The sequence below is a fragment of the Arvicola amphibius genome, chromosome 8 (assembly GCF_903992535.2).
Source record: "Arvicola amphibius chromosome 8, mArvAmp1.2, whole genome shotgun sequence".
NCBI classification, from domain to species: Eukaryota; Metazoa; Chordata; class Mammalia; order Rodentia; family Cricetidae; genus Arvicola; species Arvicola amphibius.
In genome coordinates this window covers 51,465,902-51,488,678 of record NC_052054.1, presented here as the reverse complement: position 1 = coordinate 51,488,678, position 22,777 = coordinate 51,465,902, and the positions used below count along the sequence as shown (strand labels likewise).

Genomic DNA, 22,777 nt, shown 5'->3' with positions numbered 1-22,777 from the left:
ACCAAATAGTGATGGTCTTAGAATCAGAGGTTTTAAGGGGCTTCACAGTTTTCTTCATTCCTGGGCCCTCAGATCAGTCCCCAGTACCCATGAAGATCTAGAACATCATCCCTGGCATGGGGGTCACAGTGCTGCTTGAAATCTTTTCTGGGACCCTCATTCCATGATACATGGGTGCATCTTATGTCATACTGAATTCTTCCATTGATCTGTGTGGAACTGTGTCTTACTAAACATACAAAAAAGCTACTTGAGCCTAGCCAAACAGTTCAGTGAGTAAGCACAAACATTTGCCTCTAAGCCTGGCAGCCTCAGGTTTACCCTGAGACTCACAGACTGGAACCCATTCCCTCAAATTGACCTGAGTCCTATTTGGTACTGTTTCTGTGTTCCTCATCGACTCTTTCATTTTGCCTATGTGCCCTGCTGGATTTCATCCCCCTAGACTTGCTGCAGAGTCCCCAGAGAGGAATGCTGCCATTTGGTTCCCAGGGTGCTTCAGGGGCCTTATTAAAGTCCTCTGGTGGAATACACTGAGATGCCCAGACTTTAGGGACTGCCCTCTGCTGCATGGATGTGTGTGTGTGTGTGTGTGTGTGTGTGTGTGTGTGTTGGGTCCCCTACAGCTAGTTACAGGTAGGTTGTGAACTGCCCAGTATGGGAGCTAGGAACTGAACTCTGCAAAATCCAGCAAGCACTTCCAATATCTGAGCCATCTCTCTAGTCCCCAAGACCACTTGACTCGGTTCCCCTGAGACTGTACTTCCAGCTTTGTCAGCCTCCGGAGGCCGGTGAATACGTTCTCGGGAGGCCAGTGCCTATGTCCTCGGGAGGCCGGTGCATATGTCCTCGGGATGCCCGTGTGTACTTATGTGAGAGGGATACCGAATGAAGCTGTGAGAACATGTGGTCTTCCAGGAAACCACATTTCCTTTCCTCCAAGAAGCTGGGCTCCTGATTGCTGAGAGAGGCCTGTCCGCCAAATGTTCTTTTTAGGAGCTTTGTCAGATGAACCTGATTTTCCCCTGCTCTCACCACGTGCACGGTTCAAAGTGTAACCCAAGGCCCTGACTCAGGATTGTCCTTGGTGGGTGGAGGATCTGGGAGGAATCTTCTGGTCCCAAGGAACAGGGGCTCAGAGCTCTGGGGACCCTGCTAAAGAGCTGGGTCACAGCAAAACCCCTTGTTTGGAAATGGAGTCCCACGGGTCCCAGGCCAAGGCTGCTGGGCAGCGCCTCCTCCAGGCTGAGACCCCAGGGAAGAACGGGCTCCCGGCTGTGTCCAGCGGCCAAGGGGGAAGAGCGCTCCGCTGGTTCACCACCGTGGTCCTGAATGCCGCCTTCCTAGGGATGGTGAGAGCTGAGGCTGCGCCCCACCAGGCTGGGTGCAAGCCTCCTGCAGGGGACCTGCCCTTCCAGAGAGACGGGCTTTTGACCACCTGCACATTGTGTGACCTGTGTGCAGCATTATTTAAACAGCGTGGGCGGTGGGTTCATTGTCAGGAAAATGGGTACAATTCTAACCAAACGTGAAATTGATTGTCCTAGGGTTTTGCAACTGCAACAAAGCTTACTTGGTTTCTGCACAAGGTGTGTGTGTGTGGGGGGGGTTCTGCTGGTGTGTGTGTGGGGGAGTTCTGCTGGTGTGTGTGTGGGGGAGTTCTGCTGGGGTGTGTGTGTGGGAGTTCTGCTGGTGTGTGTGTGGGGGAGTTCTGCTGGTGTGTGTGTGTGGGGGGTTCTGCTGGTGTGTGTGTGGGGGGGTTCTGCTGGTTGTGTGTGTGGGGTTCTGCTGGTGTGTGTGGGGGGAGTTCTGCTGGTGTGTGTGGGGGGAGTTCTGCTGGTGTGGGGGGTTCTGCTGGTGTGGGGGGTTCTGCTGGTGTGGGAGGTTCTGCTGGTGTAGGGGGGTTCTGCTGGTGTGTGTGGGGGGTTCTGCTGGTGTGGGGGGGGGTTCTGCTGGTGTGTGCCAATGGCCCTCCACCCCAGATCATTACATAGCAAGGAGCCTTACTTCCTGAGAGTTCTTTCCTGGGCCCTGACCACATCCAGCCAACAATTTAATTTCACAGCTGAAAACGAGGCCCCACAGGGGAAGAGTCTTTAGTCAGGTCGCAGAATTAGGTAGGTGCTGAAGCCAGAAGCTGCCTCACTCTCTACCATAATCCTATGTAAATTGAGCCTTCAGATCCTTGAGTTTTTCTCAGAGCAAAGTGCACAGGGAGAAGCACCTTCTCCACTGATGACCTCTCTTTGTCCCGGTAATTGTGGCCTCAGAGAGTTGAGAGTCTTCCGCGGAGTAATGTCTGCTAACTGCGCACCTCAGAGATGGAATCAGAATTGGGTTTTGATGGCGGGGTGGAAGACTCAAGAAGTAATCACTGTGGATGCAAGGGCATCCCCTCCGTGGGCCAGGTCTTCTGTAAGTCCTGGAAAGGGAGTGCCCTGGTGAGAGCCACTGCTCTGACCCTTGAACTCACTGCTTGCTGAGAACTTGTGCTCCCCTGGCCCTGCATCTTGGAGGGCTTCTGCCTGGGGAGGAGGCATGCCTTGCCTTGGAGCAGACATGGTGCAATGAGAATCAGCGATTCTCTAGATGTAGGTGAATTAGAAACATTTTCTTAAAGGGCCAAGGATTCCCTCTGACTAACCTTTCTTTTACTTCTCCTATTGAAAAGCAAAGGTCACCCCTGTTGATTTTAAGTTTCTTTGCACAAAGAAATGATTCAGGAACTGGCCAGGGCTGAGAAACTCCACTCTGGAATATGGGCAGACAGTGTCTATAGACCCAGAAAGTGTATGGAAATAACAGGATTGTGGACAACTCACCCGACTTCTTTGGACATTTTGGGCAGTGTGCAACTGTAATGGACTCAGCACTTGGCTAGTCACCTGCTTGTCTAAGAATATTCTTTCTGTTAGGCTTCAGTTGTTGGAGTACTAAGGTTATAGAGTCCTACACACAAAGACAACTGTAGGCTGATTTAACAATCCCACTTTCCTTGTGGGTCAGCAGCTTGGTTTGAAATGGGATGAGGTCTTGGGTACCAGCAGCACTTTCTGACATAGTCATGGTCAGGTTGGTCCAGTTTTCTAATTCATAATGTACAATAACAGATTAATCAGGTAACTCTCTATGCCTTCTTCATGCTTTTAACTGCAGTTCAAAGGCTGAGAACATAGAAACATCTATGACTTGCAGGATCCTGGCAGGTAAGGGAGGATGTTTAGTGAACAGGTGGGCAGGACTAAGAAACTAGGGCACATTCCTTAAGTCAGAGCTTATTCAAAGACGACAGCGTTTCCCTGTGCTTTCCTGCAAAGAGACAAAAGGGAGAGCATCAGCAGTAGGTGTGTGTGTGTGTGTGTGTGTGTGTGTGTGTGTGTAGAAAGCTAAGGCCTTGGTCTGCTTGAAGATGGTCTTAGTGAAGATACACTGTGGATTGATGCATGGAAGCTTTGCCTTCTGGATCATGTCACATTTTATGTGCATAGGTGACACCCGGGTCTTCATTGGAGAGGAGGCCTTGCAGTGACTATCCACAAGGGCTCCGTCTATGCTCTCCAGTGGGAGTGGATCCAGTTGCCATCACTTGGAAGAGCTTGGGACTGAGACCATCCAGGGGATCCAGGAATCGGGCTGGCTCACCGCCTTTGTGTCTGTGGTTCCTTACTTAGCTCTGACACAGCTTGTGTGGTGAAACAAATGCCACTGTGGCCCGGGATTTCTCCAGGACCCCGCTAGGAAAACACAGCTTCTGATTTAACTGTAGCTGCCTTTCTGTACGGGACAGCCTCTGGACATCAGACAATGAGCGCTTCTGGTGGCTGAGTGTCGGGCTCATCCCGCTGATGACAGTGCAGGACTTGGGGCTTTATCGGGTTAACTAAAGGTGGGATGCAAAGGCAAACGCTGGATAGAAGCCCCGTCCAGGGAAAATGCTCATCCACCAACGTTTTGTTATAGTACGGATCCTTTTTTCCTGCCATGGTGTATCTTAGAATACAGAGCATTTAATACTAGCTGCTCTGAGGACTCAGCCAGCACCAGACAGCCATCCAAACTCTCCCTGGGTCCATGCTTAGCAATGGATTTGTGAGCTCTCAAGTTCAGGCTTTAGTACTACATACCAAATAGATTCTGATAGGTAAATGGACTTGGGTCGAATCCACTGCGTTCCTTCAAATTGCAAAGCTTGCAGTTTCACCACAGACTAACTTAGCACGAAAATATGCCAAGTCATTTCCTCGGTACTTAATTCTTATTGTGGTTGGCCCTAAGTTAAACATCAGCTTGATGTTTATGAGAAACTGGTTTCTTCATTAGAAGCTGAGAATTCCTACCAGGCCATGGACCTTGGTAGTCCTTTCTGCGATTGCCCTCTCATACTAAACAATTAACTGCCAGTGACAAGACTTCCGATGGCCATGGGCAAGGCTCCTCTGAGGGTTCCGTGTAATAGTAATACATTTGGCAAGAAAAGTTTGTTATGTCTGTTGCATACAAACTTTCTGAGATGGGTGTTGCTAGGCTGTCCTTGCTGACCAGAACTCCTGGGCTCAGTTGATTTTCTTGCCCCAGCCTCCTGATTAGCTAGGACTATGGGGAGGGCCACTAGGCCTGGCTCTTGCATATAACACCTAACGGTAACAAGTAGAGGCTGGGTGGCAGCACAGCTGGTAGAGTACTTGCGGGCATGAAGGCCTGAGGTTTATCCCTGGCACAAAGGCTTGTGAGCATATCTGCACTCAGGAGGTAGAGGGCAGTGGAATCAGAGCCTCAAGATTATCCTAGGCTGCGTATGGAAATCAAAGCTTCCGTGGGACACATGAGCCCTGCTCCAGAATAACAAAGTAACACTTTGAATTGTGACTGCTAGTGCTATACTTATGTCCACTAGATTTCTAAGAATTACACACAGTTTCTGAAACACATGTTAGTAACGTACCCATCTGTACACAGCTCATTAATTCTGAAACACATGTTAGTAACGTACCCATCTGTACACAGCTCATTAATTCTGAATTTCTTATTATGTCATCACAGTTCTCATGTACCTGAATGTTTCACTGGTACACATTTTGCATTTGTTATTTTATCGTACTTCTCATATACTTTAACGCATCAAATAAACTAATAGATATGAGTGTAGTACATATTTTTTTATAAAAAGATACACCCTTTGGAGATATTCTAAGGACCCATCTTGAAAGTTGCTAAATTAATTCAATATCTAGAAAAAGGTTTATTTCATTTGGTTTGGAGAAATCAGTAGAAATAAAAGAAAAGAAACAGTGAAGATTTTGAACATCTGATCAAAATAAGATTAATTCAAGCAAAGCACAATCTTTAATTTACCTATGTGATATCAATACTTCAAAGGCAAATACATAGGATGGCACTGTTTTTATTTTGAGATGAGGTCTCACTGTGTAGTTCTTAGGTTGTCCTGGACACCCTGGTCCTCTGACCCAGCCTCTACAGAACTGGGGTTAAAGGTGTGATCTTAAGTCAGCAAAAAACCTAATAAGGACATCACAGAGCACAGGAAATTATCTCGGTAAAACCCAGGATTTTCACATCCTATAATAATTACCCCAAATGGCAAAGAAAATTCCTTTACAATATCCTGTACAATACTGTACAAATACAATAGAAGTGTGTGTGTGTGTGTGTGTGTGTGTGTGTGTGTGTGTACACGCACATGCGTTTGTGTGTGGGGAACTGTTGTGTGCACAGCACCTGTGTGGAGGGACAGCTTGCAGGCATCAATTCTCTCCTTCTACCCTGAGTTCTGGGGCTTGAATTCAGGTGACAGACTTGGTGACAAGCAGCATTACCCACTGAGCCAACTCACCAACACAAAACCGTGTGTGTTTTACTTGGTTTGGTTTAGACATATTTTAATATTATTTATGTGTATGTGTGTGTGAATGTGTGTCCGTATGTATGCCACGTGTGTGCAGGTGCCAGGAGGGCAGCATCAGATCCTCTGGAGCTGTAGTTACAGGTGGTTGTGAGCACCATATGAGGATGCTGGGAACAGAAGCCTTGTCCTACTGAAGAGCGAGAAGAACTCTTACACACTAAGCTGTCTCTCCAGACCCTGGTTTTTATTTATTGTTGTATTTTTTTTAACAGGAAGAAGAAAATTCTAGTTTTACATTGTATTTTAGATTGTGATGTTCATTTTTAAAGAAAAACTTGTGAATAATTTCCTTTTCCTTTCAGTAAGCATGCTCACACATAAAGTTTATTTCACAAAGTTCATCTCGGATAAAACTTCTCGCCTCCTGCAATGTTTTAGGTTTGTGGTGTGGTCTTTGTTGGGGTTGTCTTTAGATAGGGTCTCTCAAACTCCAGGCTTGTTTGGAATTCTGTACCTACCCAAGGATGACCTTGAACTTCTGATACTCCTGCCTCTATCTCTCTAGGGTTGAAATTACAGGTTTGTACCACCACACTCAGCCTCTGCTGGGCATTGAACCCAGGGCTCCCTGCACCCTGGAAGATACAGTCCCAACAGAACTGCACCCCAGCCCTCTCTGTAATGTCCCCATCTATTCAGATTTGTCCTGGACTTTTCCTCTTCTCTTTTACAACTGACCTCATCTTCCTTACTAAAATGAAAAAATCTTATCATATATGCAGTCTGTGCCAAAGGTGCACTCATCGCCCATGGATAGCTACATACTGGGATTCTTATTTCTTTATTTCTCATAGTTTTAGTTTCCTTCATTTCTTATAATTTAACGTTTATTTACCTTAATATCTAGTGTAAAGTAGGAAGCAAGTTACTAAGAATGTCAGGGGGACAATGCCGACTGGGAAATGTGTGAATTGCCCCTTCTAGATGCCCAGGCCTTTCAAAATTAAACCAGCAGCATCCTATGAACCAAAGACTACCCAAGTCATGTAAGTCTGAAAAGAACACGGATTGTTGTTGCTGCTGCTGCTTTTCCTCCTCCTCCTCTTTTCTAAGAATACTTTATTCGCCCCCTCTCTGCCTACCAGAGTCTCAGGAGTGCTAGGACCATAGTCACCACACCTGCCTCAGCATTTAGAGACAGAAAAAGTCTCTTTCAAGTGAGCAAGATCAAAAGCAAAGAGAAAAATAGATATATATGAAGACATTTAAGATTTTTTTCCTTTTGCAAGGGAGCTCATAGGAGAGGGTCATTAGCTCACTTAAATTTTATTTTACCACTATTTTTAAGTTTCACTATTATACTTAGAAAGAAGAGAAGTTGTGATCCTAATGGTCTGAGGCTTTCAAAGGATCCTTCAGTGGGGACCCGGGAGGGGGATGCTCTGTCTTTGTCCCACCATTCTCCTCTCTGTGAGCCTGAGTGAACTGTGGATGTGTGGGTTCCCAGGCACAAGGTACTGTACCTCCCAATCTCTTTAGTTTTGCTCCTCTGGCTGGCAAGCCTCTCTAACAGCCGCAGGCCAGACAGAGGCAACACACTGTCTCTGTACCACCTATGGTAACTCCAGGCCACTCCATGCCATACCTTCTGAGGGAGCAGCAAACACTGGTGATCGCTCCACAGGTTGCCACCCCTCCTATGTACCTCGGTGAACCCATTAAAGAATGCATTGCACTGATTTTAAGGCACTGGACTCTTTTCCAATGACCCTCTCGAGTGAGCAATTTCAATTAATGAAGACATCCCCATTCTAGCTTGTCTAGTTCAAGGTTTCTGATAAAGTTAACTTATTCCTGCCCAGTCCCCAAATGTCTGTGCCCTTAACTTTGTGATGATAATAAGCAACTGTCCAAGAAATCAGTCTCTGGAGATGGATGCTAAAAAGAAATCCCACACTAGCTCAGAATTGAGTATAATAAAGAGTTATTTATTTAGGGGTAGACTCACAGATCACAGTCCTCTGCATGAACGGGGAACAGAAACCAAAATCCAGCAGCCAGAAGAAACAGAACACACACTTTACATCAGCGTTTATAGTCTAAGAGCAAGCCCAAGCAGGAGGGTAACTTAAAGGTTACTGGCTGTAGGATTTCTTACGGCACCTCCCTTTTTGTTTAAATAAGAGAGTTCTATGTCTAATACAAAATTATATACAATAAGAACAAATACGTATAAAAATTAGAATTACAACCAGCATAAACAATATCAAGCAAGAAACATGTGATAAATGTTTCAATAATTATCCTATCCTAAGGAGTTTAAGTCTTGTATTATAAATAACTTGGCCAAATCATGAGAGGAAAGTAACTACAACTGTCTAGTCTTCAACCCCATCAAAGACTCGAGAAAGGAAATAGTATTATTTGAGTAAGCAGGAAGTACAATCAATCAACTTTCAAAATGTTCAGTAGATGACAAAGAAAACCGGTTATCTGGACAATCACCCAAAGTCTCATTTGCAGCATTGGAGCAATGAACTTTGGCTAAGGCTTAGAGTAACTGACAGACCATTTTCAGAGGCAAGAGATTTTTCAAAACCGTCTTACCCTGTCTTGGCAAGATTTGACAGTCTTTTTTCTTGTATCCTGCTTGTCCTGTCTGGACATTGTGCATTTTGTCAGTGGTCAATACATGGGCAGTTCCTTGCCCAAAGGCAAGTTTTGTTAAGATGAAAACAAGCTCCGAGTGGAGTGTCTTCAATGCTCAACATTCTCTTGGGAATAGATCAGTGCTGCCAGGTGCAATCATGTCTCACTTCAACAGAGCCCTAAGTTATTTAAATGTTATATTCTACAGCACTCTGAAGTGGTTGAAGATTACCTATCTATGCAGAATATAATCTCTATGTATCTAAAGGACCTGATTAGTCTAAATATAAGTATGACAAACATAGATGACTACTGACTTATAATTCTTAATACCTATATAACTTAAAGACTAAGACTTCCTATTAGAATGCTAAACAATATTTAAACAACTGTGCAATAAATGAGGACAATGACCTCAAAATGTAAGCAATGGGGGAGACTGCAGGATCCGCGGCCTGGAGCATCCGAGCGGTGAAGTCGGTGGCTTGCTTTCTTATCTTCTCTTCAAGTCTTCGATTTTTTTTTTAAAAAAATGGCCTCCAATAAAACTACATTGCAAAAAATGGGAAAGAAACAGAATGGAAAGAGTAAAAAAGTTGAAGAGGCAGAGCCTGAAGAATTTGTGGTAGAAAAAGTACTGGACCGGCGTGTAGTGAATGGGAAGGTGGAGTATTTCCTCAAGTGGAAGGGGTTCACAGATGCTGATAATACTTGGGAACCAGAAGAAAATTTAGATTGTCCAGAATTAATTGAAGCATTTCTTAATTCTCAAAAAGCTGGTAAAGAAAAAGATGGTACAAAAAGGAAATCTTTATCTGACAGTGAATCTGATGATAGCAAATCGAAGAAGAAAAGAGATGCTGCCGACAAACCAAGGGGTTTTGCCAGAGGTCTTGATCCTGAACGAATAATCGGTGCCACAGACAGCAGTGGAGAATTAATGTTTCTTATGAAATGGAAGGACTCAGATGAGGCGGACTTGGTGCTGGCAAAGGAGGCGAATATGAAATGTCCTCAGATTGTCATCGCCGTTTATGAGGAAAGGCTGACTTGGCATTCTTGTCCAGAAGACGAGGCTCAATAATTGTTTGCATTTTTATATATATTTATATATATATAAAATCTGGATCTTGAGTTTTGAATTACTAGTGTGGAAAAAATAGCGTTCTAATGAAAATCGAGTTTGATATGCTGGTTTTGAAAGTATTGACAGTAGTTGGGATATTTTTGGTTTTTGTTCTGCATCAAAAGGCACTGATTCCTTTGAGCAAATAAAAGCTTTCTGTAGTTGCTTCTTTTAACAGTAGAATGTTTGATACCGTGTTGTATTTCCTCGGCTTTGAAGAACAGCTTTTCTTAAATGCTGGGGAGATTTTACAGTCATTACTCAATCAGAACTTATTTTTAACTGGGACACAGAAGGACCATTCTGGGTTTTTTGTTTGTAAGCTTGTGTGTGCATAAGACCCTTATGTAACTGTTTTTCATTTTGTCTTGTTTTCAATACTCAGAAACTGTAGATGAAAACATGTGTTGAGATTCCTCCCTTGTGAACATTTTCCTGAAACCATAACCTTTCAGATCAAGTAGACAGTTCTGTAATTTACTGGATTTACTGGATAGTTTTAAAGCAACCACATCAGAATTTATCTATACAGTAGTTTGTTTACAAAATTTTGTCCTTACCAACTTCCCTTCAGAAAATGGAATTAGACAACGTAGCACTATGACTTAATAATAACAAGACTTATGCTGGGTGTAGTGGCATGTGTCTTTTTTATTCCCAGTACTTTGGAGGCAGATGGGTCTCTGATTTAGACTAGATCAGCCGGGTCTGTTGAGTTTCAGGTCAGCCAGGGCTATACAGAGAATCCCTGTCTCTTAAAAACTAAGCAAAAAGACAACTGGGCATGTAAGGTTCCTCTAGTGAACCATTCCTTTGTAGAAAGTTGAAATCTACTAAAAGGTTATGATGTGTGGAATATCTGTTTGCTGTGGAAATAGAATCATGGTTAGAGATGATGTTGGCAATTTCAGACCTGCTGACATAAATGAACAAAATTTGGTAATAAACTAATGACTTGCATGCTTTTTCTTTACCCTGTCTCATTCCTTACTGGTAGGATCAATCTTTTCAGTATTTGGGTTCTGGTTTAATGAGCCAGAAAAGTAACTTTGTAGTATCAGAATGTCATCCAACTGTATATTTACTTTATTGTAAATAATGGTGAACAGTGGTCAATAAATAGTTTTATATTCCTTTAAAAAAATGTAAGCAATGTATAAGTACCTTGATAAGACATAGAAATGTATATTTTAATATGATAAATATATCCTAAAATTGTATCAATATACAAAATGTCTTAAGCAGAGGTAGAAGCATGCATACATACAATATGACAAAATAAATTTGCCTAGGTATACAAATATTATAGATGAAAATAGGAACATATTTAATATAATTTAAGTTTGTATCAATATACAAGAACTTATACCAATGTAAACTGCCTATAAATAGTAATTCATAACTATTCACTCTATTGCTCACTATTATTATTAGTGTGAGTAAGCTCACACTAATCTATTATCTCATCCAATTTCCCTTTATTTTTCCTCAAAGAGATCCCTGAGCCTACATAATTTCCCTCCAACCCCCAATGCTATACCAATTATAATCAACCCCTAAATGATGTCCCTAGCCCTGAGGACAAACTTTGTTGGGAGAGGAGACATCTTCTTCTAGAATTATTTTCAGCTGGTGATGTTCTTTCTATGGGCTCCTGAGAAAGTAAAATGACGGTTAAGTTTCAAGATTACTGTCTGGTATAATTGCAAATAGTCTTTGAGTATTTGGTAGGGTTTTTCTGAAGTTTCTATTTGGAGTTCTAGCCAGAACATTGTAAAAAGCACAGCATTTCACCTAATCAAGTTGGAACCATCTTGCGCAGCTGGTACCCAAAACAGGTCTTATAGTAGCACTATCAGTATCATGACATCATATCAACCAGGTGGAGTCATTGTTGTGGGGTCCCATCTTCTTCCTGGAAACTCCAAAGATTACTGCAGGAAAATTCATTGTTTATTGTGGAAAACTTAAACATTATTTATACAGACATATATTCAATAAAGGTATGATAGAGACAAAAATAGGTATGAAGAAAAGTAAATTTTTTTTTCTAAATTCTTTCTTCTTTCTGTCCCATACCGGATGGTTCCTGACAGAAACTCTGAATTTTTCTTTTAACAACATGCTTGGATTTAGAGAAGGATAGAGCCGTTGTCCAACTCCAAAAGCCAGATTTGATTTTTAAGTGAGTCATGACTATTATTCTTGTTTATGTTTAAAGATTCTGACCCTCAGAAGATCTGTCCTCATAAGTGATAGTTCTCGTTGCTTGGTGATCCTGTCTGGAAAATTATCTTTTCCTATTTAGGTATCTAGATGTCTAGGGTCTCTTGACTTTCTGAAGATGAGTATTTTCCTACAAAGACAAGAACAGAATCCTAACCCAACCCTTATGAGGCTTGAGGAAGGTTGTTTCCTAATTTTCTGAGAAATCGCCACACTGATATCCAAAGGGGTTGTACCAGCTTGCATTCCCACCAGCAATGTGGAAGTGTTGCCTTTTCTCCGCAACCTCTCCAGTATAAGTTGTCATCAGAGTTATTGATCTTAGCCACTCTTACAGGTATAAGATGGAGTCTCAGAGTTGTTTTGATTTGCATTTCTCTGATGACTAGGATGCAAGACAACTTTTCCTGCTGAATTTATACCAGATGATACAAAGGTTCTTTAAAATTCCTTAGTACCATGAGAATAGCATATTATTCTGCCTTTTGGACAGAATTATAAGGGCTTTGTTCTACCTTACTTAAATCTTCTGATTTGTAACCTGCCTTTCCTGATTCATTTGCATCAGAATAGAGATCCAATTATCTTATTTTAGTTGGAATTTTCAAAAGCCAGAGATTCAGTAAGTACTCATTTAGCATCTGGGTCTATCGCTCCTATTTGTACAGCCTTAGTTAACCTTTGTAAAAAGTCACTAAAGGGTTCTCTCTGGCCCTGTTTAACCCTAGTATATAATTCAATTTATTTTCTTAGTTCTGGGATCCTGTCCCAAGCATTTAAGGCTGCTTTGAGGCATAGGGACAAGATTTGTTCATGGTAAAGGGCTTGAGTCTGTGGGTCAGCATAAGTGCCCTCCCCTAGAATTTAATCTCAGGAAGTCCCAAGTCCTTTTGATTTTCACTGTTGTTCTAAAATTTTTGCCTCTTCTCTGAAATAGCATTTCCACATCAGTTGAGTCCCGTCATCCAGGACTGCTAAAACCAACTGAAGCCAATCATGTGGCATGGCCTTATTGCTAGAAGCCCATGTCTTTATCATCTTCCTAACAAAGGCAGAATGCAAGCCATAAGTTACTACTGCTTGCTTAATTTCTTTTAGATCATTCATTCCTGTAAGTATTCATCTACCATCTTTGGATTCTTTTGGGGCCTTAGAACTTGATACTTTGTCAGAGTAGATTACAAGGTAGGAAGCTAAAACCCTGGGTAAGTCATCTCTGACAGGTATTGGAGATATTAAATCCTGTTCTTGTACCTTCTTTCTCCACTCATCAGCTCCAATAATTTCCTCAATCGTTTCAAATCTTTTTACTACTGTCTTTTGTAAAGCCTGAATCTCCTGGCCTGTGTATATTTCTAGTGATTTCATTGAGGCCCCTAGCCTCTGGTCCTCATTCTGCATATGTGATTCCAAGGTCTGAAGTTTTGCCTTTAAAGATAACATCTCGTTCTTGGACATTATCTAGATAATGTGCAGTTTGCCTTCCTGGACAGATACTCTATCTGCTAACCTATCATAACTTTTAAACAGATCTTGATCGTCAAATTCAACAGTGTAGTGTGGAACAGCAGGCAGGCCTGCTTTTTATCCTGTCTGTCTCCCGCATGGCTAGCTTTACACCCGAAATAACAACACACAAACTGTATTCATTTAAACACTGCCTGGCCCATTAGTTTCAGCCTCTTACTCACATCTTGACTAATCCATATCTAATAATCTGTGTAACACCACGAGCGGTGTCTTACTGGGAAAGATTCAGTACGTCTGACCTGGTGGCTGGCTTCATGGTGACTGTCTCAGAGAAGAGAGGCATGGCATCTGTCTCACTTAGGAGAGGCGTGGCATCTGGCTGAGCCATCTACCTCACTTCCTTCTTCCTGTTTTGTCTACTCCACACACCTAAGGGTGGGCCTATTAAATGGGCCAAGGCAGTTTTTTTTATTAACGAATGAAATCAACACAAACAGAAGACTCTCCCACATCACAACAGTATGAATTCTTTCAGATAATTTCTCAGTACCCTTTGACATGGATTAAATTTTTCTGTCAAATTAATGTTATTCTTTTCAATAGCATTATTTTTTTTCAGGTAACTTTTGATTTTTGATGGTATTAATCCTGCCAGCTAGCTGTTTATTATTAGTCTGTAAAGACTGTATCATTTCTAAAATGCCTCATTCTTGGCTCTGTTATCAAACCATTTTCTTAAGGATATAATATGAAGAAAAAAACTGAGTCCCAATAGCCAATAAATGACTGTATCACAATAACCATATAAGCCTTGCAGAATACAATCCATAGTATAAGCAAAAAGGTTATTAAAATTTTCCATGATAATGTGTCTGCCATTATATAGCTTTAAAGTTTATTAATTTATTAATTTATTAATTTATAAAATATTTACCTGTGTAATGAGATCTGGTATTGTTTTAGGTGTAATAATCTTAATTGTCCAGCAGGTGTTGTGGTTGCAGAGTCACGATCAGCAGCCACACAACCAGTGGTGCCACAAACAGACCTGTGCCGCTTTGGTTTTCCGCCTTGGTGCTGGTCAAATACTGACAAATAAGCTTTGTTTGACAAATTAAAAGCAATTAAATCAATTCTGCACATGGAGCAAGGAGCCCAGAACTCAGGAGCAGGGAGCACAAACCTGAAGTTGTTCCTCGGCAGGGAACGCAGCAGTGGGTGTGGAGGGGTGTGTGCATGAGCTTGGGAAATTGCCAAGTTGCCACGCCCACTTAGCTCTGCTGTGGTGGGGCTTTAACAAAAAACTGCTTAGTAGGTGAAAGCAAGTCAAGTGGGCAGGGGTGGGAGACCGTCTGAGCTGTGGACTGTTTGGGCCTTTTAGACTGGTCTACCCTGTAGGTGTGGAGTTCGGATCCATGTGGGGCGCCAGGTGAAGAAGGACGCTAAAAAGAAATGCCACACTAGCTCAGAACTGAGTATAATAAAGGATTATTTATTTAGGGGTAGACTCACAGATCACAGTCCTCTGCACAAACGGGGAACAGAAAGCGAATCCAGCTGCCGGAAGAGTATAGTAGAAGAGGCCACGGCCAAGTGGGTGGGTAACTTCAAGGCTACTTCAACTAACTACCGGCTGTAGGATTTCCTACAGCTAATCTCCCAGACACCTTAGCCTTGAGGAACCCATTGCAAAAATGCTCTCCCGTCAGTGGTTTCATGTAGCAACACAGAGGACCGTACACAAACCTGTAGACACATGGAAGGGACAGCCCACGGGGACCTCAGCTGCTATGCTGAGGTCACTGAGCACAAAAGACTCTGGCTGATACATTGGTGTAATCATTTGATGCTGATGCCATCACTAGAAGTCCCTTCTGCCACACATCTGATGCCAAACCTTTTAATTTGGCCAATTTTCATTTGAGGGACTGGAGATATGGTTCAGCAGCCATGAGTACCTGCTGCTCTTGCAAAGGCCTGGGTTTGCTTCCCTGCTTCCATATCAGCTGACTCTCAACCACCTGTAACTCCGGTTCCGGAATGTCCCACACCCCTCTTCTGGCCCCTGCATACATGCAGCACACGTACACATACTGATGCGCCCACATGTACACATAAAATAAATATTTTAAAAGGTCTTATTTGAGCAGAGGAGCATTCCTAAGTTGGACAGCTCCTGGAGTCAACGGAAGTAGACAACCCTAACGATTAGTGCGGGAAAAGAAGATTGATAGGTAGAAAAGGGGAGTAAATGTACAGAAGTGACTTTGACTGGTTCAGCCTACACGTTGTCTTATTTGGACTTATGTACACATTGTGCAGCCCATGAGGCTGGCCATTTGGTCCAAGAGATACACTCAGAAGGCTGCAGTGTGAGGACAGGTTTGCCAGACTTCCTTGCATGCTGAAGTAGCTATGGACCAAAGTTACTTTGAGCAGTAGATTGCCATTCCCTAATGCTTTAGCTTTATCGTGAAAGCCAGGCAGTACCTGTGAGTGTAACATGTCATAAGGAGGACTGGCACGCTGCAGTTCTGATGGCTGAAGATGTCCTTGACCAAGTGTAGATCTGCACAAGCTCAGGTGACTTATCTCGTATGTTGTGTGTTTGTGTAGAGCCCCATCTGTACCAGAAGCAGCTGTTTTAATAATATAAGAAATAGAACAATCTGATAACTAAAATTCTGGTATGTAAATCCTCACATTAGAGCTTCCAATGCATTTGCAAATACTATGCTAAAAAATTATTTTGAAAATAAAATGAATCGTACATCTCACGAAATGTTATAACTGGCGAGACAGCTCAGCAGTTCAGATGTATGCCACCAAGCCTGGGCTTGATTCTCAAAAGCCACATGGCAGAAAGAAAGAACTGACTTACACAAGTGGTCTCCTTATCTAGACATGTACACCGTGGCACACACAGGTGTGGATACACACACGCTAAAGAAATGAAAAATTAAAGATAAATAATCAGTAATTCATAGTGCTAGACTTTAAACATGGAGTTGTGCTTGCTAGGCAAGTGGTCTACCACAGAGTTGCCTCCCTAGCTCTAGATTAGCGTTTAATATACAATAGCCTTTTAATGTATTGTCAAATAGGAAATAATTTTTTAAAAGCCACATATTTAAAGGACTTTTGAAAAATTGAGAGGTTTGAAACAAAGAAAAGCAACAGGAGCTCATGGCTTGCGGTAACTTTAGTATTATTGAGTATCCCTCCCTTTCTTGGGGCCTTACGGTCAATCTCTGCTTTATTACCGTTCGGCACTAGGTTATCCGCAGTGGATATAATTAGATGGATATTACTTTGTTTATAAGTAAAACCGTTTGTCTTTGTAAATTGTAGGGGGTGGGCGCTGCTGTGCTAGGACCCACATTTCCAGACCTGGCACGAAATGTGAACCGGAACATCAGCAGCCTTTCGGAAATATTCGTGGGCCGGGCCCTCGGCTACTTGTGCGGTTCTGTGGTCGGCGGGGTGCTTTTCGACTGCATGAATCATTTCTTACTTTTGGGTAAGCTAACAGTGATTTTCATTTCATTGTTTCTGGCAGTGAGTGTGCAGTGAGTCTCTAAATATGAAGGCGTAGGCCTGGGGACCTTGACAGTTGAAGTACACTGTGCTTTGCTGTTCCCAACTGGGTTGCCAGAGGCTATTGTCCCAGTGACAGTGACAGGGAATCATTAAGGAGCGCTTTGGAAACTTAACTAACCCTGTGAGTGCGAGTGTTGGCAACTCCCAAGTCTTGCCAGCCGAGGTCCAAAATCAGGCTCCATTCCAGACCCACACAGTGTCCGCACATTGTGCTTGTTGGAGGCTCTGCTGGGTTTCCAGGGCCGCAGAGGTAAGAAACGGCTCTTGGAACCTGGATTGGACACGAAAGGGCAGGGAAGGTTGATGACCTAAGGCAAGCTGCGTTTTTTGTCTCTGCTATCCAATGTCAGAATGCTCGCCCACATCTGGAAGCAGATGGGAAAGTCTTTACCATACCTGCTTTGAATAAATCGACCTCTAAAGAAAGTGAGGCAAAACACCTCTGCATCTGAAGGAACAATCTATTATTCCTGGTGAATAAATAAGAGATCCCTTTTATTCCAAAGTGCACTGAAGAATACATATAACTCACTATATAGATGTAAGTTTTTGTTTGTGGAGAATCCTGTTACACAGGTCTCTACCACGGAGCTAAGTCCCAGCCCAGAACTACATGCCTTGTGTTTTCCTCCCAAGTCCACAAACTAACTTATGTAAAGTTTACTAGTAACTCATCCTCCTCTAGGCTTTTTTTGTTATTCTATATGCAAACATTCCTTTTGGTTTTTGGATTTTTGTTTTGTTTGTTTTGCCTCTGTGTGTGTGTGTGTGTGTGTGTTTCACATATGTGTGGGCTCATGTATGTTCAGGTATGTGTAAATGAGTCTGGAGGCCAGGTGTCTTGATGACTCTCCAGTTTCTTCATGGAAGCAGGTTCTCTCAGTGAACTCACAGCTCACTGATTTGCTTGCTCTGGGGAGCCTCCTAAACTCTAGGATTACAAGATCCCAACATGTCTCACCCCACCAGCCTCTTGCCTCCTCCAGCATGGATTCTTTGGTAGCCCTGGCTATTCTGGAACTCACTCTGCAAGCCAAACTGGCCTCAAACTCAGTGGTCCACCTGCCTCTGCCTCCCAAGAACTACCACCACCCAGCTTCCACCAGGCTGGGGATCAGAACTCTGGTCCTCACACAAGCATGGTGCATGCTCGTCCTCTGAGCTAGCTTTCTAAATACTCCCCTCTATTTCAGTTATTTTTTTAATCATAAAAATGCATTTAATTAACTACTGTGTGTGTTCCAGAGCTCTCCTATGGAGTCTGAGGACAGCTCTCGGGACAAAGTTTTCTCCTTCCACGTGTGGGTTCCTGAGCTCTAACTCGGGTCGTCAGGCTTGGCAGCATAAAGCCATATTGCAGCCCTCCTTTGGTTCTTGAGTGTAAAACATTTAAATAAATAGCTTTTACCTCTTTTGCTATGAAACTTGGCTTAATTGTGTGTTCTGTAGCTTGATTCTAGCAATGATAGAATTATATTAATTTTTAATTAATTACATTAATTTTTAAACCTTTTATATTTTATAATCCATAAAGATTATACAAGATTTAAAAGGCATGGCTACTTGTAGAAGGTACAATGTTCACCCACACAAGGTTTTGTAAATTTGATCCCATTTGCATTTGGTGGAGTTATTATGTTGGAGTGACTCCTGACTCACAAACACTGCTTTTTACAGATGCCTTTCTTTCTTCTTTCTCCCTTGTCTTCTCAGGGCTGTCAAACCTGTTCACCTCGGCTGGCCTTTACCTGATTCCATTTTGTAAGACAGCCGTCTTACTGACTACCATAATGTCGGTCACTAGCGTCTCATTTGGCATTCTGGATACAGGTTAGTGAATCACTCGATGTCCTATCCTGGATCAGGACACTACTGCTAGGGAAAGGTGGAGCAGGAGGCATTAAATTCTTCCTTGTGATGGGCTTGAAATGAAAAAGAGCTATTGATCTGGAGTCATCAACTCAGAACCAGCCTGCTAGCAACTGCTCTTCTTCAAAGTAGGGCAGCAATTCTCTATCTGACCATGAATGGCCCTAGAGATTTTTGTCCTATGTCCTGTTGCTATCAGCATCCAAAGAGGGCAGCCAAGAGCCTGTGCTTTGTACAACTTTCTTTGCATTTGTTTTTTGCTCTTTGCTTTCTCAAAACTTCTCTTTATAGTAAAGCTTCTGCATATGCATGGTGTTTTTAAAAACCTACAGCTGTGGGGGCAGGCAGGATAGCTCAGTAGGCAGATTCAAGACATCACTTGCAATGCACATTGCAATGGCAAGCTCCAGGACCAGTGAGAGACATTGCCTAATGACAATAAGGCAGGGCCTGACAGAAGACCCTGGACATCTTCCTTTGGCCGTGTGTATGCCTACACACTCATATGCAACACACACAAATCTACTAAATGACATATGTGTAGATGTAAGTCACAAACAATCCCACACCAGTTTGGAATTATGATTAATAAAAGGGTTATTTATTTAAGGGGAAAAATTTACAGATCCCTGTCCTAGACAACAACCCTCTGCGTGACCAGGAACAGAGTCTAATAGCTGGAAGCAGAGCTGGAAGCAAGAGAAAGAGAGAGAGAGAGAGAGAGAGAGAGAGAGAGAGAGAGAGAGAGAGAGAGAGAGAGAGAGAAGAGCAGGGCTATTGCTGCTTTTTTTTTTTTTTTGGTTTTTCGAGACAGAGTTTCTCTGTGGCTTTGGAGCCTGTCCTGGAACTAGCTCTTGTAGACCAGGCTGGCCTCGAACTCACAGAGATCCGTCTGCCTCTGCCTCCCGAGTGCTGGGATTAAAGGCGTGCGCAACCACCGCCCGGCCTATTGCTGCTTTTTAAAGCAAAAGAGACCATGCCCAAGTGGGTTGATATCTTAAAGGCTATTGGCTGAAGGAGTGGAAGGAGCTCCCACAGCACATATTTGATATTTTTCCTTCCACATTCCATCCTTCTAGTCTTCCCTTCTCTGTCTAATGTTATCTTATAGATGTGGAAAATATTTTATTCTTTAGGCTTTGTTTGATTATAAATACTTTGATTTTTAAAAAGAGATGCATGGACTTGATGCCTTAAATTTCTCATCTGGTAGGTCCTCTGACAACACTAAGGGCAAACTCCGAAATATGTATTATTTCCTGTAGTAGGCGCACCAGGCCATATGGTGAATTCAGGATTCTAAATCGGTATTTTGCACCTGTTTTTGAGCATAAATAAATAAATAAATAAATAATTTACTATTGCAAGTACAAAAAGGGTTGATGCTGTGTCTGAACTGTGTGTGTGTGTGTATAAATAGGTCTATCGAATGAAATTTCCCAGTAAAGTGCCAGCATAGTTTGTAGAAACCTCTGTTAATGTGCATGGCTCCAAGAGGTAGTGGCTGATCAGACAGTAGATTTCCATGTGTAGTCCATGTGTAGGTATGAAACCATGTGTGCAGAGAGCCTGCGTCACAGAGTTGAATCAGGTGTAATCTTCATTGTCTTAGAATATTTGCCATGCTCGTGCCGCATAATACAGACACATACCTTTAGTGGAGTTTGTTCACTAACACACATATTAGCCAAACTGCCATGTTTAACTTAACCCACTTCTTTTGTTGGCAGGTGGCAATGTTCTCATCTTGAACCTTTGGGGGGATAAAGGAGCCCCACACATGCAGGCCTTACACTTCAGTTTTGCCTTGGGTGCCTTCCTGTCACCCCTGCTGGCTAAATTGGCCTGGGGTACAACAGCGTCCGCTCAGAACTACACAGAGCCCGACTTTGACCGTTCGGCCTTGAACCGATCCTCTGCAGGAACCTCATACTCTCTGCTTGCGGTACCTGAGGACAAGAATCTGCTGTGGACGTACGCTTCCATCGGCACCTATGGTTTAGTAGTTTCTGTCTTCCTGCTTGCTCCATTCTTTAAGAAAAGCTCAAAACAGAAAAAATCTACAGCATCTGATCAGGTAGCCCGAAGAGCGAAGTACCACTGGGCCCTGCTCTGCCTCCTCTTCATCTTCTTCTTCTTTTATGTTGGAGCCGAGGTGACCTACGGCTCTTTCCTATTCTCCTTCGCCACCACCCATGTTGGTATGAAAGAAAGCGAAGCAGCCGGCTTGAACTCTGTCTTCTGGGGGACCTTTGCAGCATGCAGGGGCCTGGCCATCTTCTTTGCAACATTGTTACAGCCTGGAACCATGCTTGTGTTGTGCAACATTGGCAGCCTTGTCTCTTCTTTGTTTCTGGTGCTTTTTGACAAGAGCCCTCTCTGCCTCTGGATTGCGACTTCTGTGTATGGAGCCTCAATGGCAGCCACATTTCCCAGTGGCATTTCCTGGATTGAGCAGTACACCAGCCTAAGCGGGAGATCTACGGCATTTATTCTGGTGGGTGCTGGCCTGGGACTAATGGCGACTCCTGCACTGTCTGGAATTCTTCAAGGACTCTACCCAGATCTACCGATAATTCTGTACACTTGTCTGGGGTCAGCAGTATTCATGACTGTTTTAATTCCTGGAATGTATAAATTAGCCACCTTACCTCAGAAGCAGAAGGAAACCGTCAACAGTGAGGACCAGGCATTTTTACCTTCTAGCTCTGGGGAACAAGGAAGAAAATGCAAAGATGAAGAAAAATGCAATTAAATGGGAAAGGCAAGAGCAGGGACCAGAAGGCTTTGCTTTGTAGCTCTGGGATAAACAAGGAAGCTAATGAAGATGCAAAAGGGGCAGGTGTGCACTGGATTTTGAAGTGGTTGACATGAAGAATGAGGGCATCTTTTGAAAGAAATAAAATAGAAATGTTTTTATACAACCCATCGCTGAGGTCTCTGATCACTCTCCTGGGATGTTCTACAGCCTGCATCCTCCCCAGGTAACAGGGATGATTCAGTTGAGAATCACCTGGACGAGGGACTAAGGGAGAAAATGGGCTGGTGACTGAGCAGCCTCACCGAGTGACTCCTAAGGAGCCTGTCAGAGCCGAGCTCTAAATGTTCAGCGTATTTCAGGGAACACAATCCAGGTCCATTTATAGACGGTGGTGACACTGTGGAAGGACCGATTCTCAGGGTCCCCCAGAAACTCCCAGGTGCTCTTGTTCCGGGCCTCAGGTTTAGCAGGAAACTGATTAATATGTTATGAACCCCACCTTTCAAAGAGTTCATAAAAGACGTCTGTTTGTGTTTCATTCTTTTGAGACAGTGTATTTCTGTGTAGCCCAGTCTGGTCTCAAATTCACAATCTTCCTGTCTTAGTTCCAAGACATTTGAGAATTTAGGAAGCTCCCCAAAGTGGAGAAGCCACAGAGTGGGTTGTATTTGCTGAACAGATAACCGGTTTTCTCATTTCACCTGAGAAGCTAGGGAGTCATTTCATGCCACAGTGTCCTAGGCAATGGGAGGAGTTTTTATTCATTGCTTACTTTGTCTGCTGGCTGGAGCAAGGATCTTAGTGACTCACTTGATCAGTGTTTTTTCCCTTGAAGAGAACACGTAGTTCAGGAGACCTGCCCCCCAGGTCGTCTGAGATCCCTAGCATTGCTCTCAGAGAAGTTATCTCCCCAACCCGTGATTCTAGAAGAGAAAATACAAGGATTTCCAAACTGAAATCCGTGACTTCCGCAGTTCCTTTTAGACGTCTCTGAGAACTTGATGTAACTTCCAGCCCATTCTTCATTTCAATAAAGAAGTGAAACAGAGATCACGAATAGACTTAAGAATGTGCTACACATCCAATGCATCTAATACTTTATACGTCAGCTCTAATTTTCAGTAAAGCGTGAGTTTTTAAAGCTGCATTTCATCAATTCTAACTACTTTAAAATTATGGCACTCCTTATAATGAATGATTGCTCAACACTGTG

General features: G+C 43.1%; 2 protein-coding genes across 2 annotated transcripts; both read left to right on the top strand.

Annotated features, from left to right (window-relative positions):
• The first annotated feature begins 1,193 nt into the window (after positions 1-1,193).
• On the top strand, positions 1,194-21,677 carry LOC119821707 (sodium-dependent glucose transporter 1-like). Its single transcript, XM_038340840.1, has 5 exons — positions 1,194-1,352; positions 16,686-16,854; positions 18,648-18,764; positions 20,534-21,481; positions 21,568-21,677. Exons 1-5 carry the CDS (start codon positions 1,194-1,196, stop codon positions 21,675-21,677), a joined length of 1,503 nt encoding a protein of 500 aa, XP_038196768.1.
• Positions 8,952-10,118, top strand: LOC119820554 (chromobox protein homolog 3-like). The gene has a single exon (XM_038339012.1). It carries the CDS (start codon positions 9,045-9,047, stop codon positions 9,594-9,596), a length of 552 nt encoding a protein of 183 aa, XP_038194940.1. The 5' UTR covers positions 8,952-9,044; the 3' UTR covers positions 9,597-10,118.
• Positions 21,678-22,777: the final 1,100 nt, after the last annotated feature.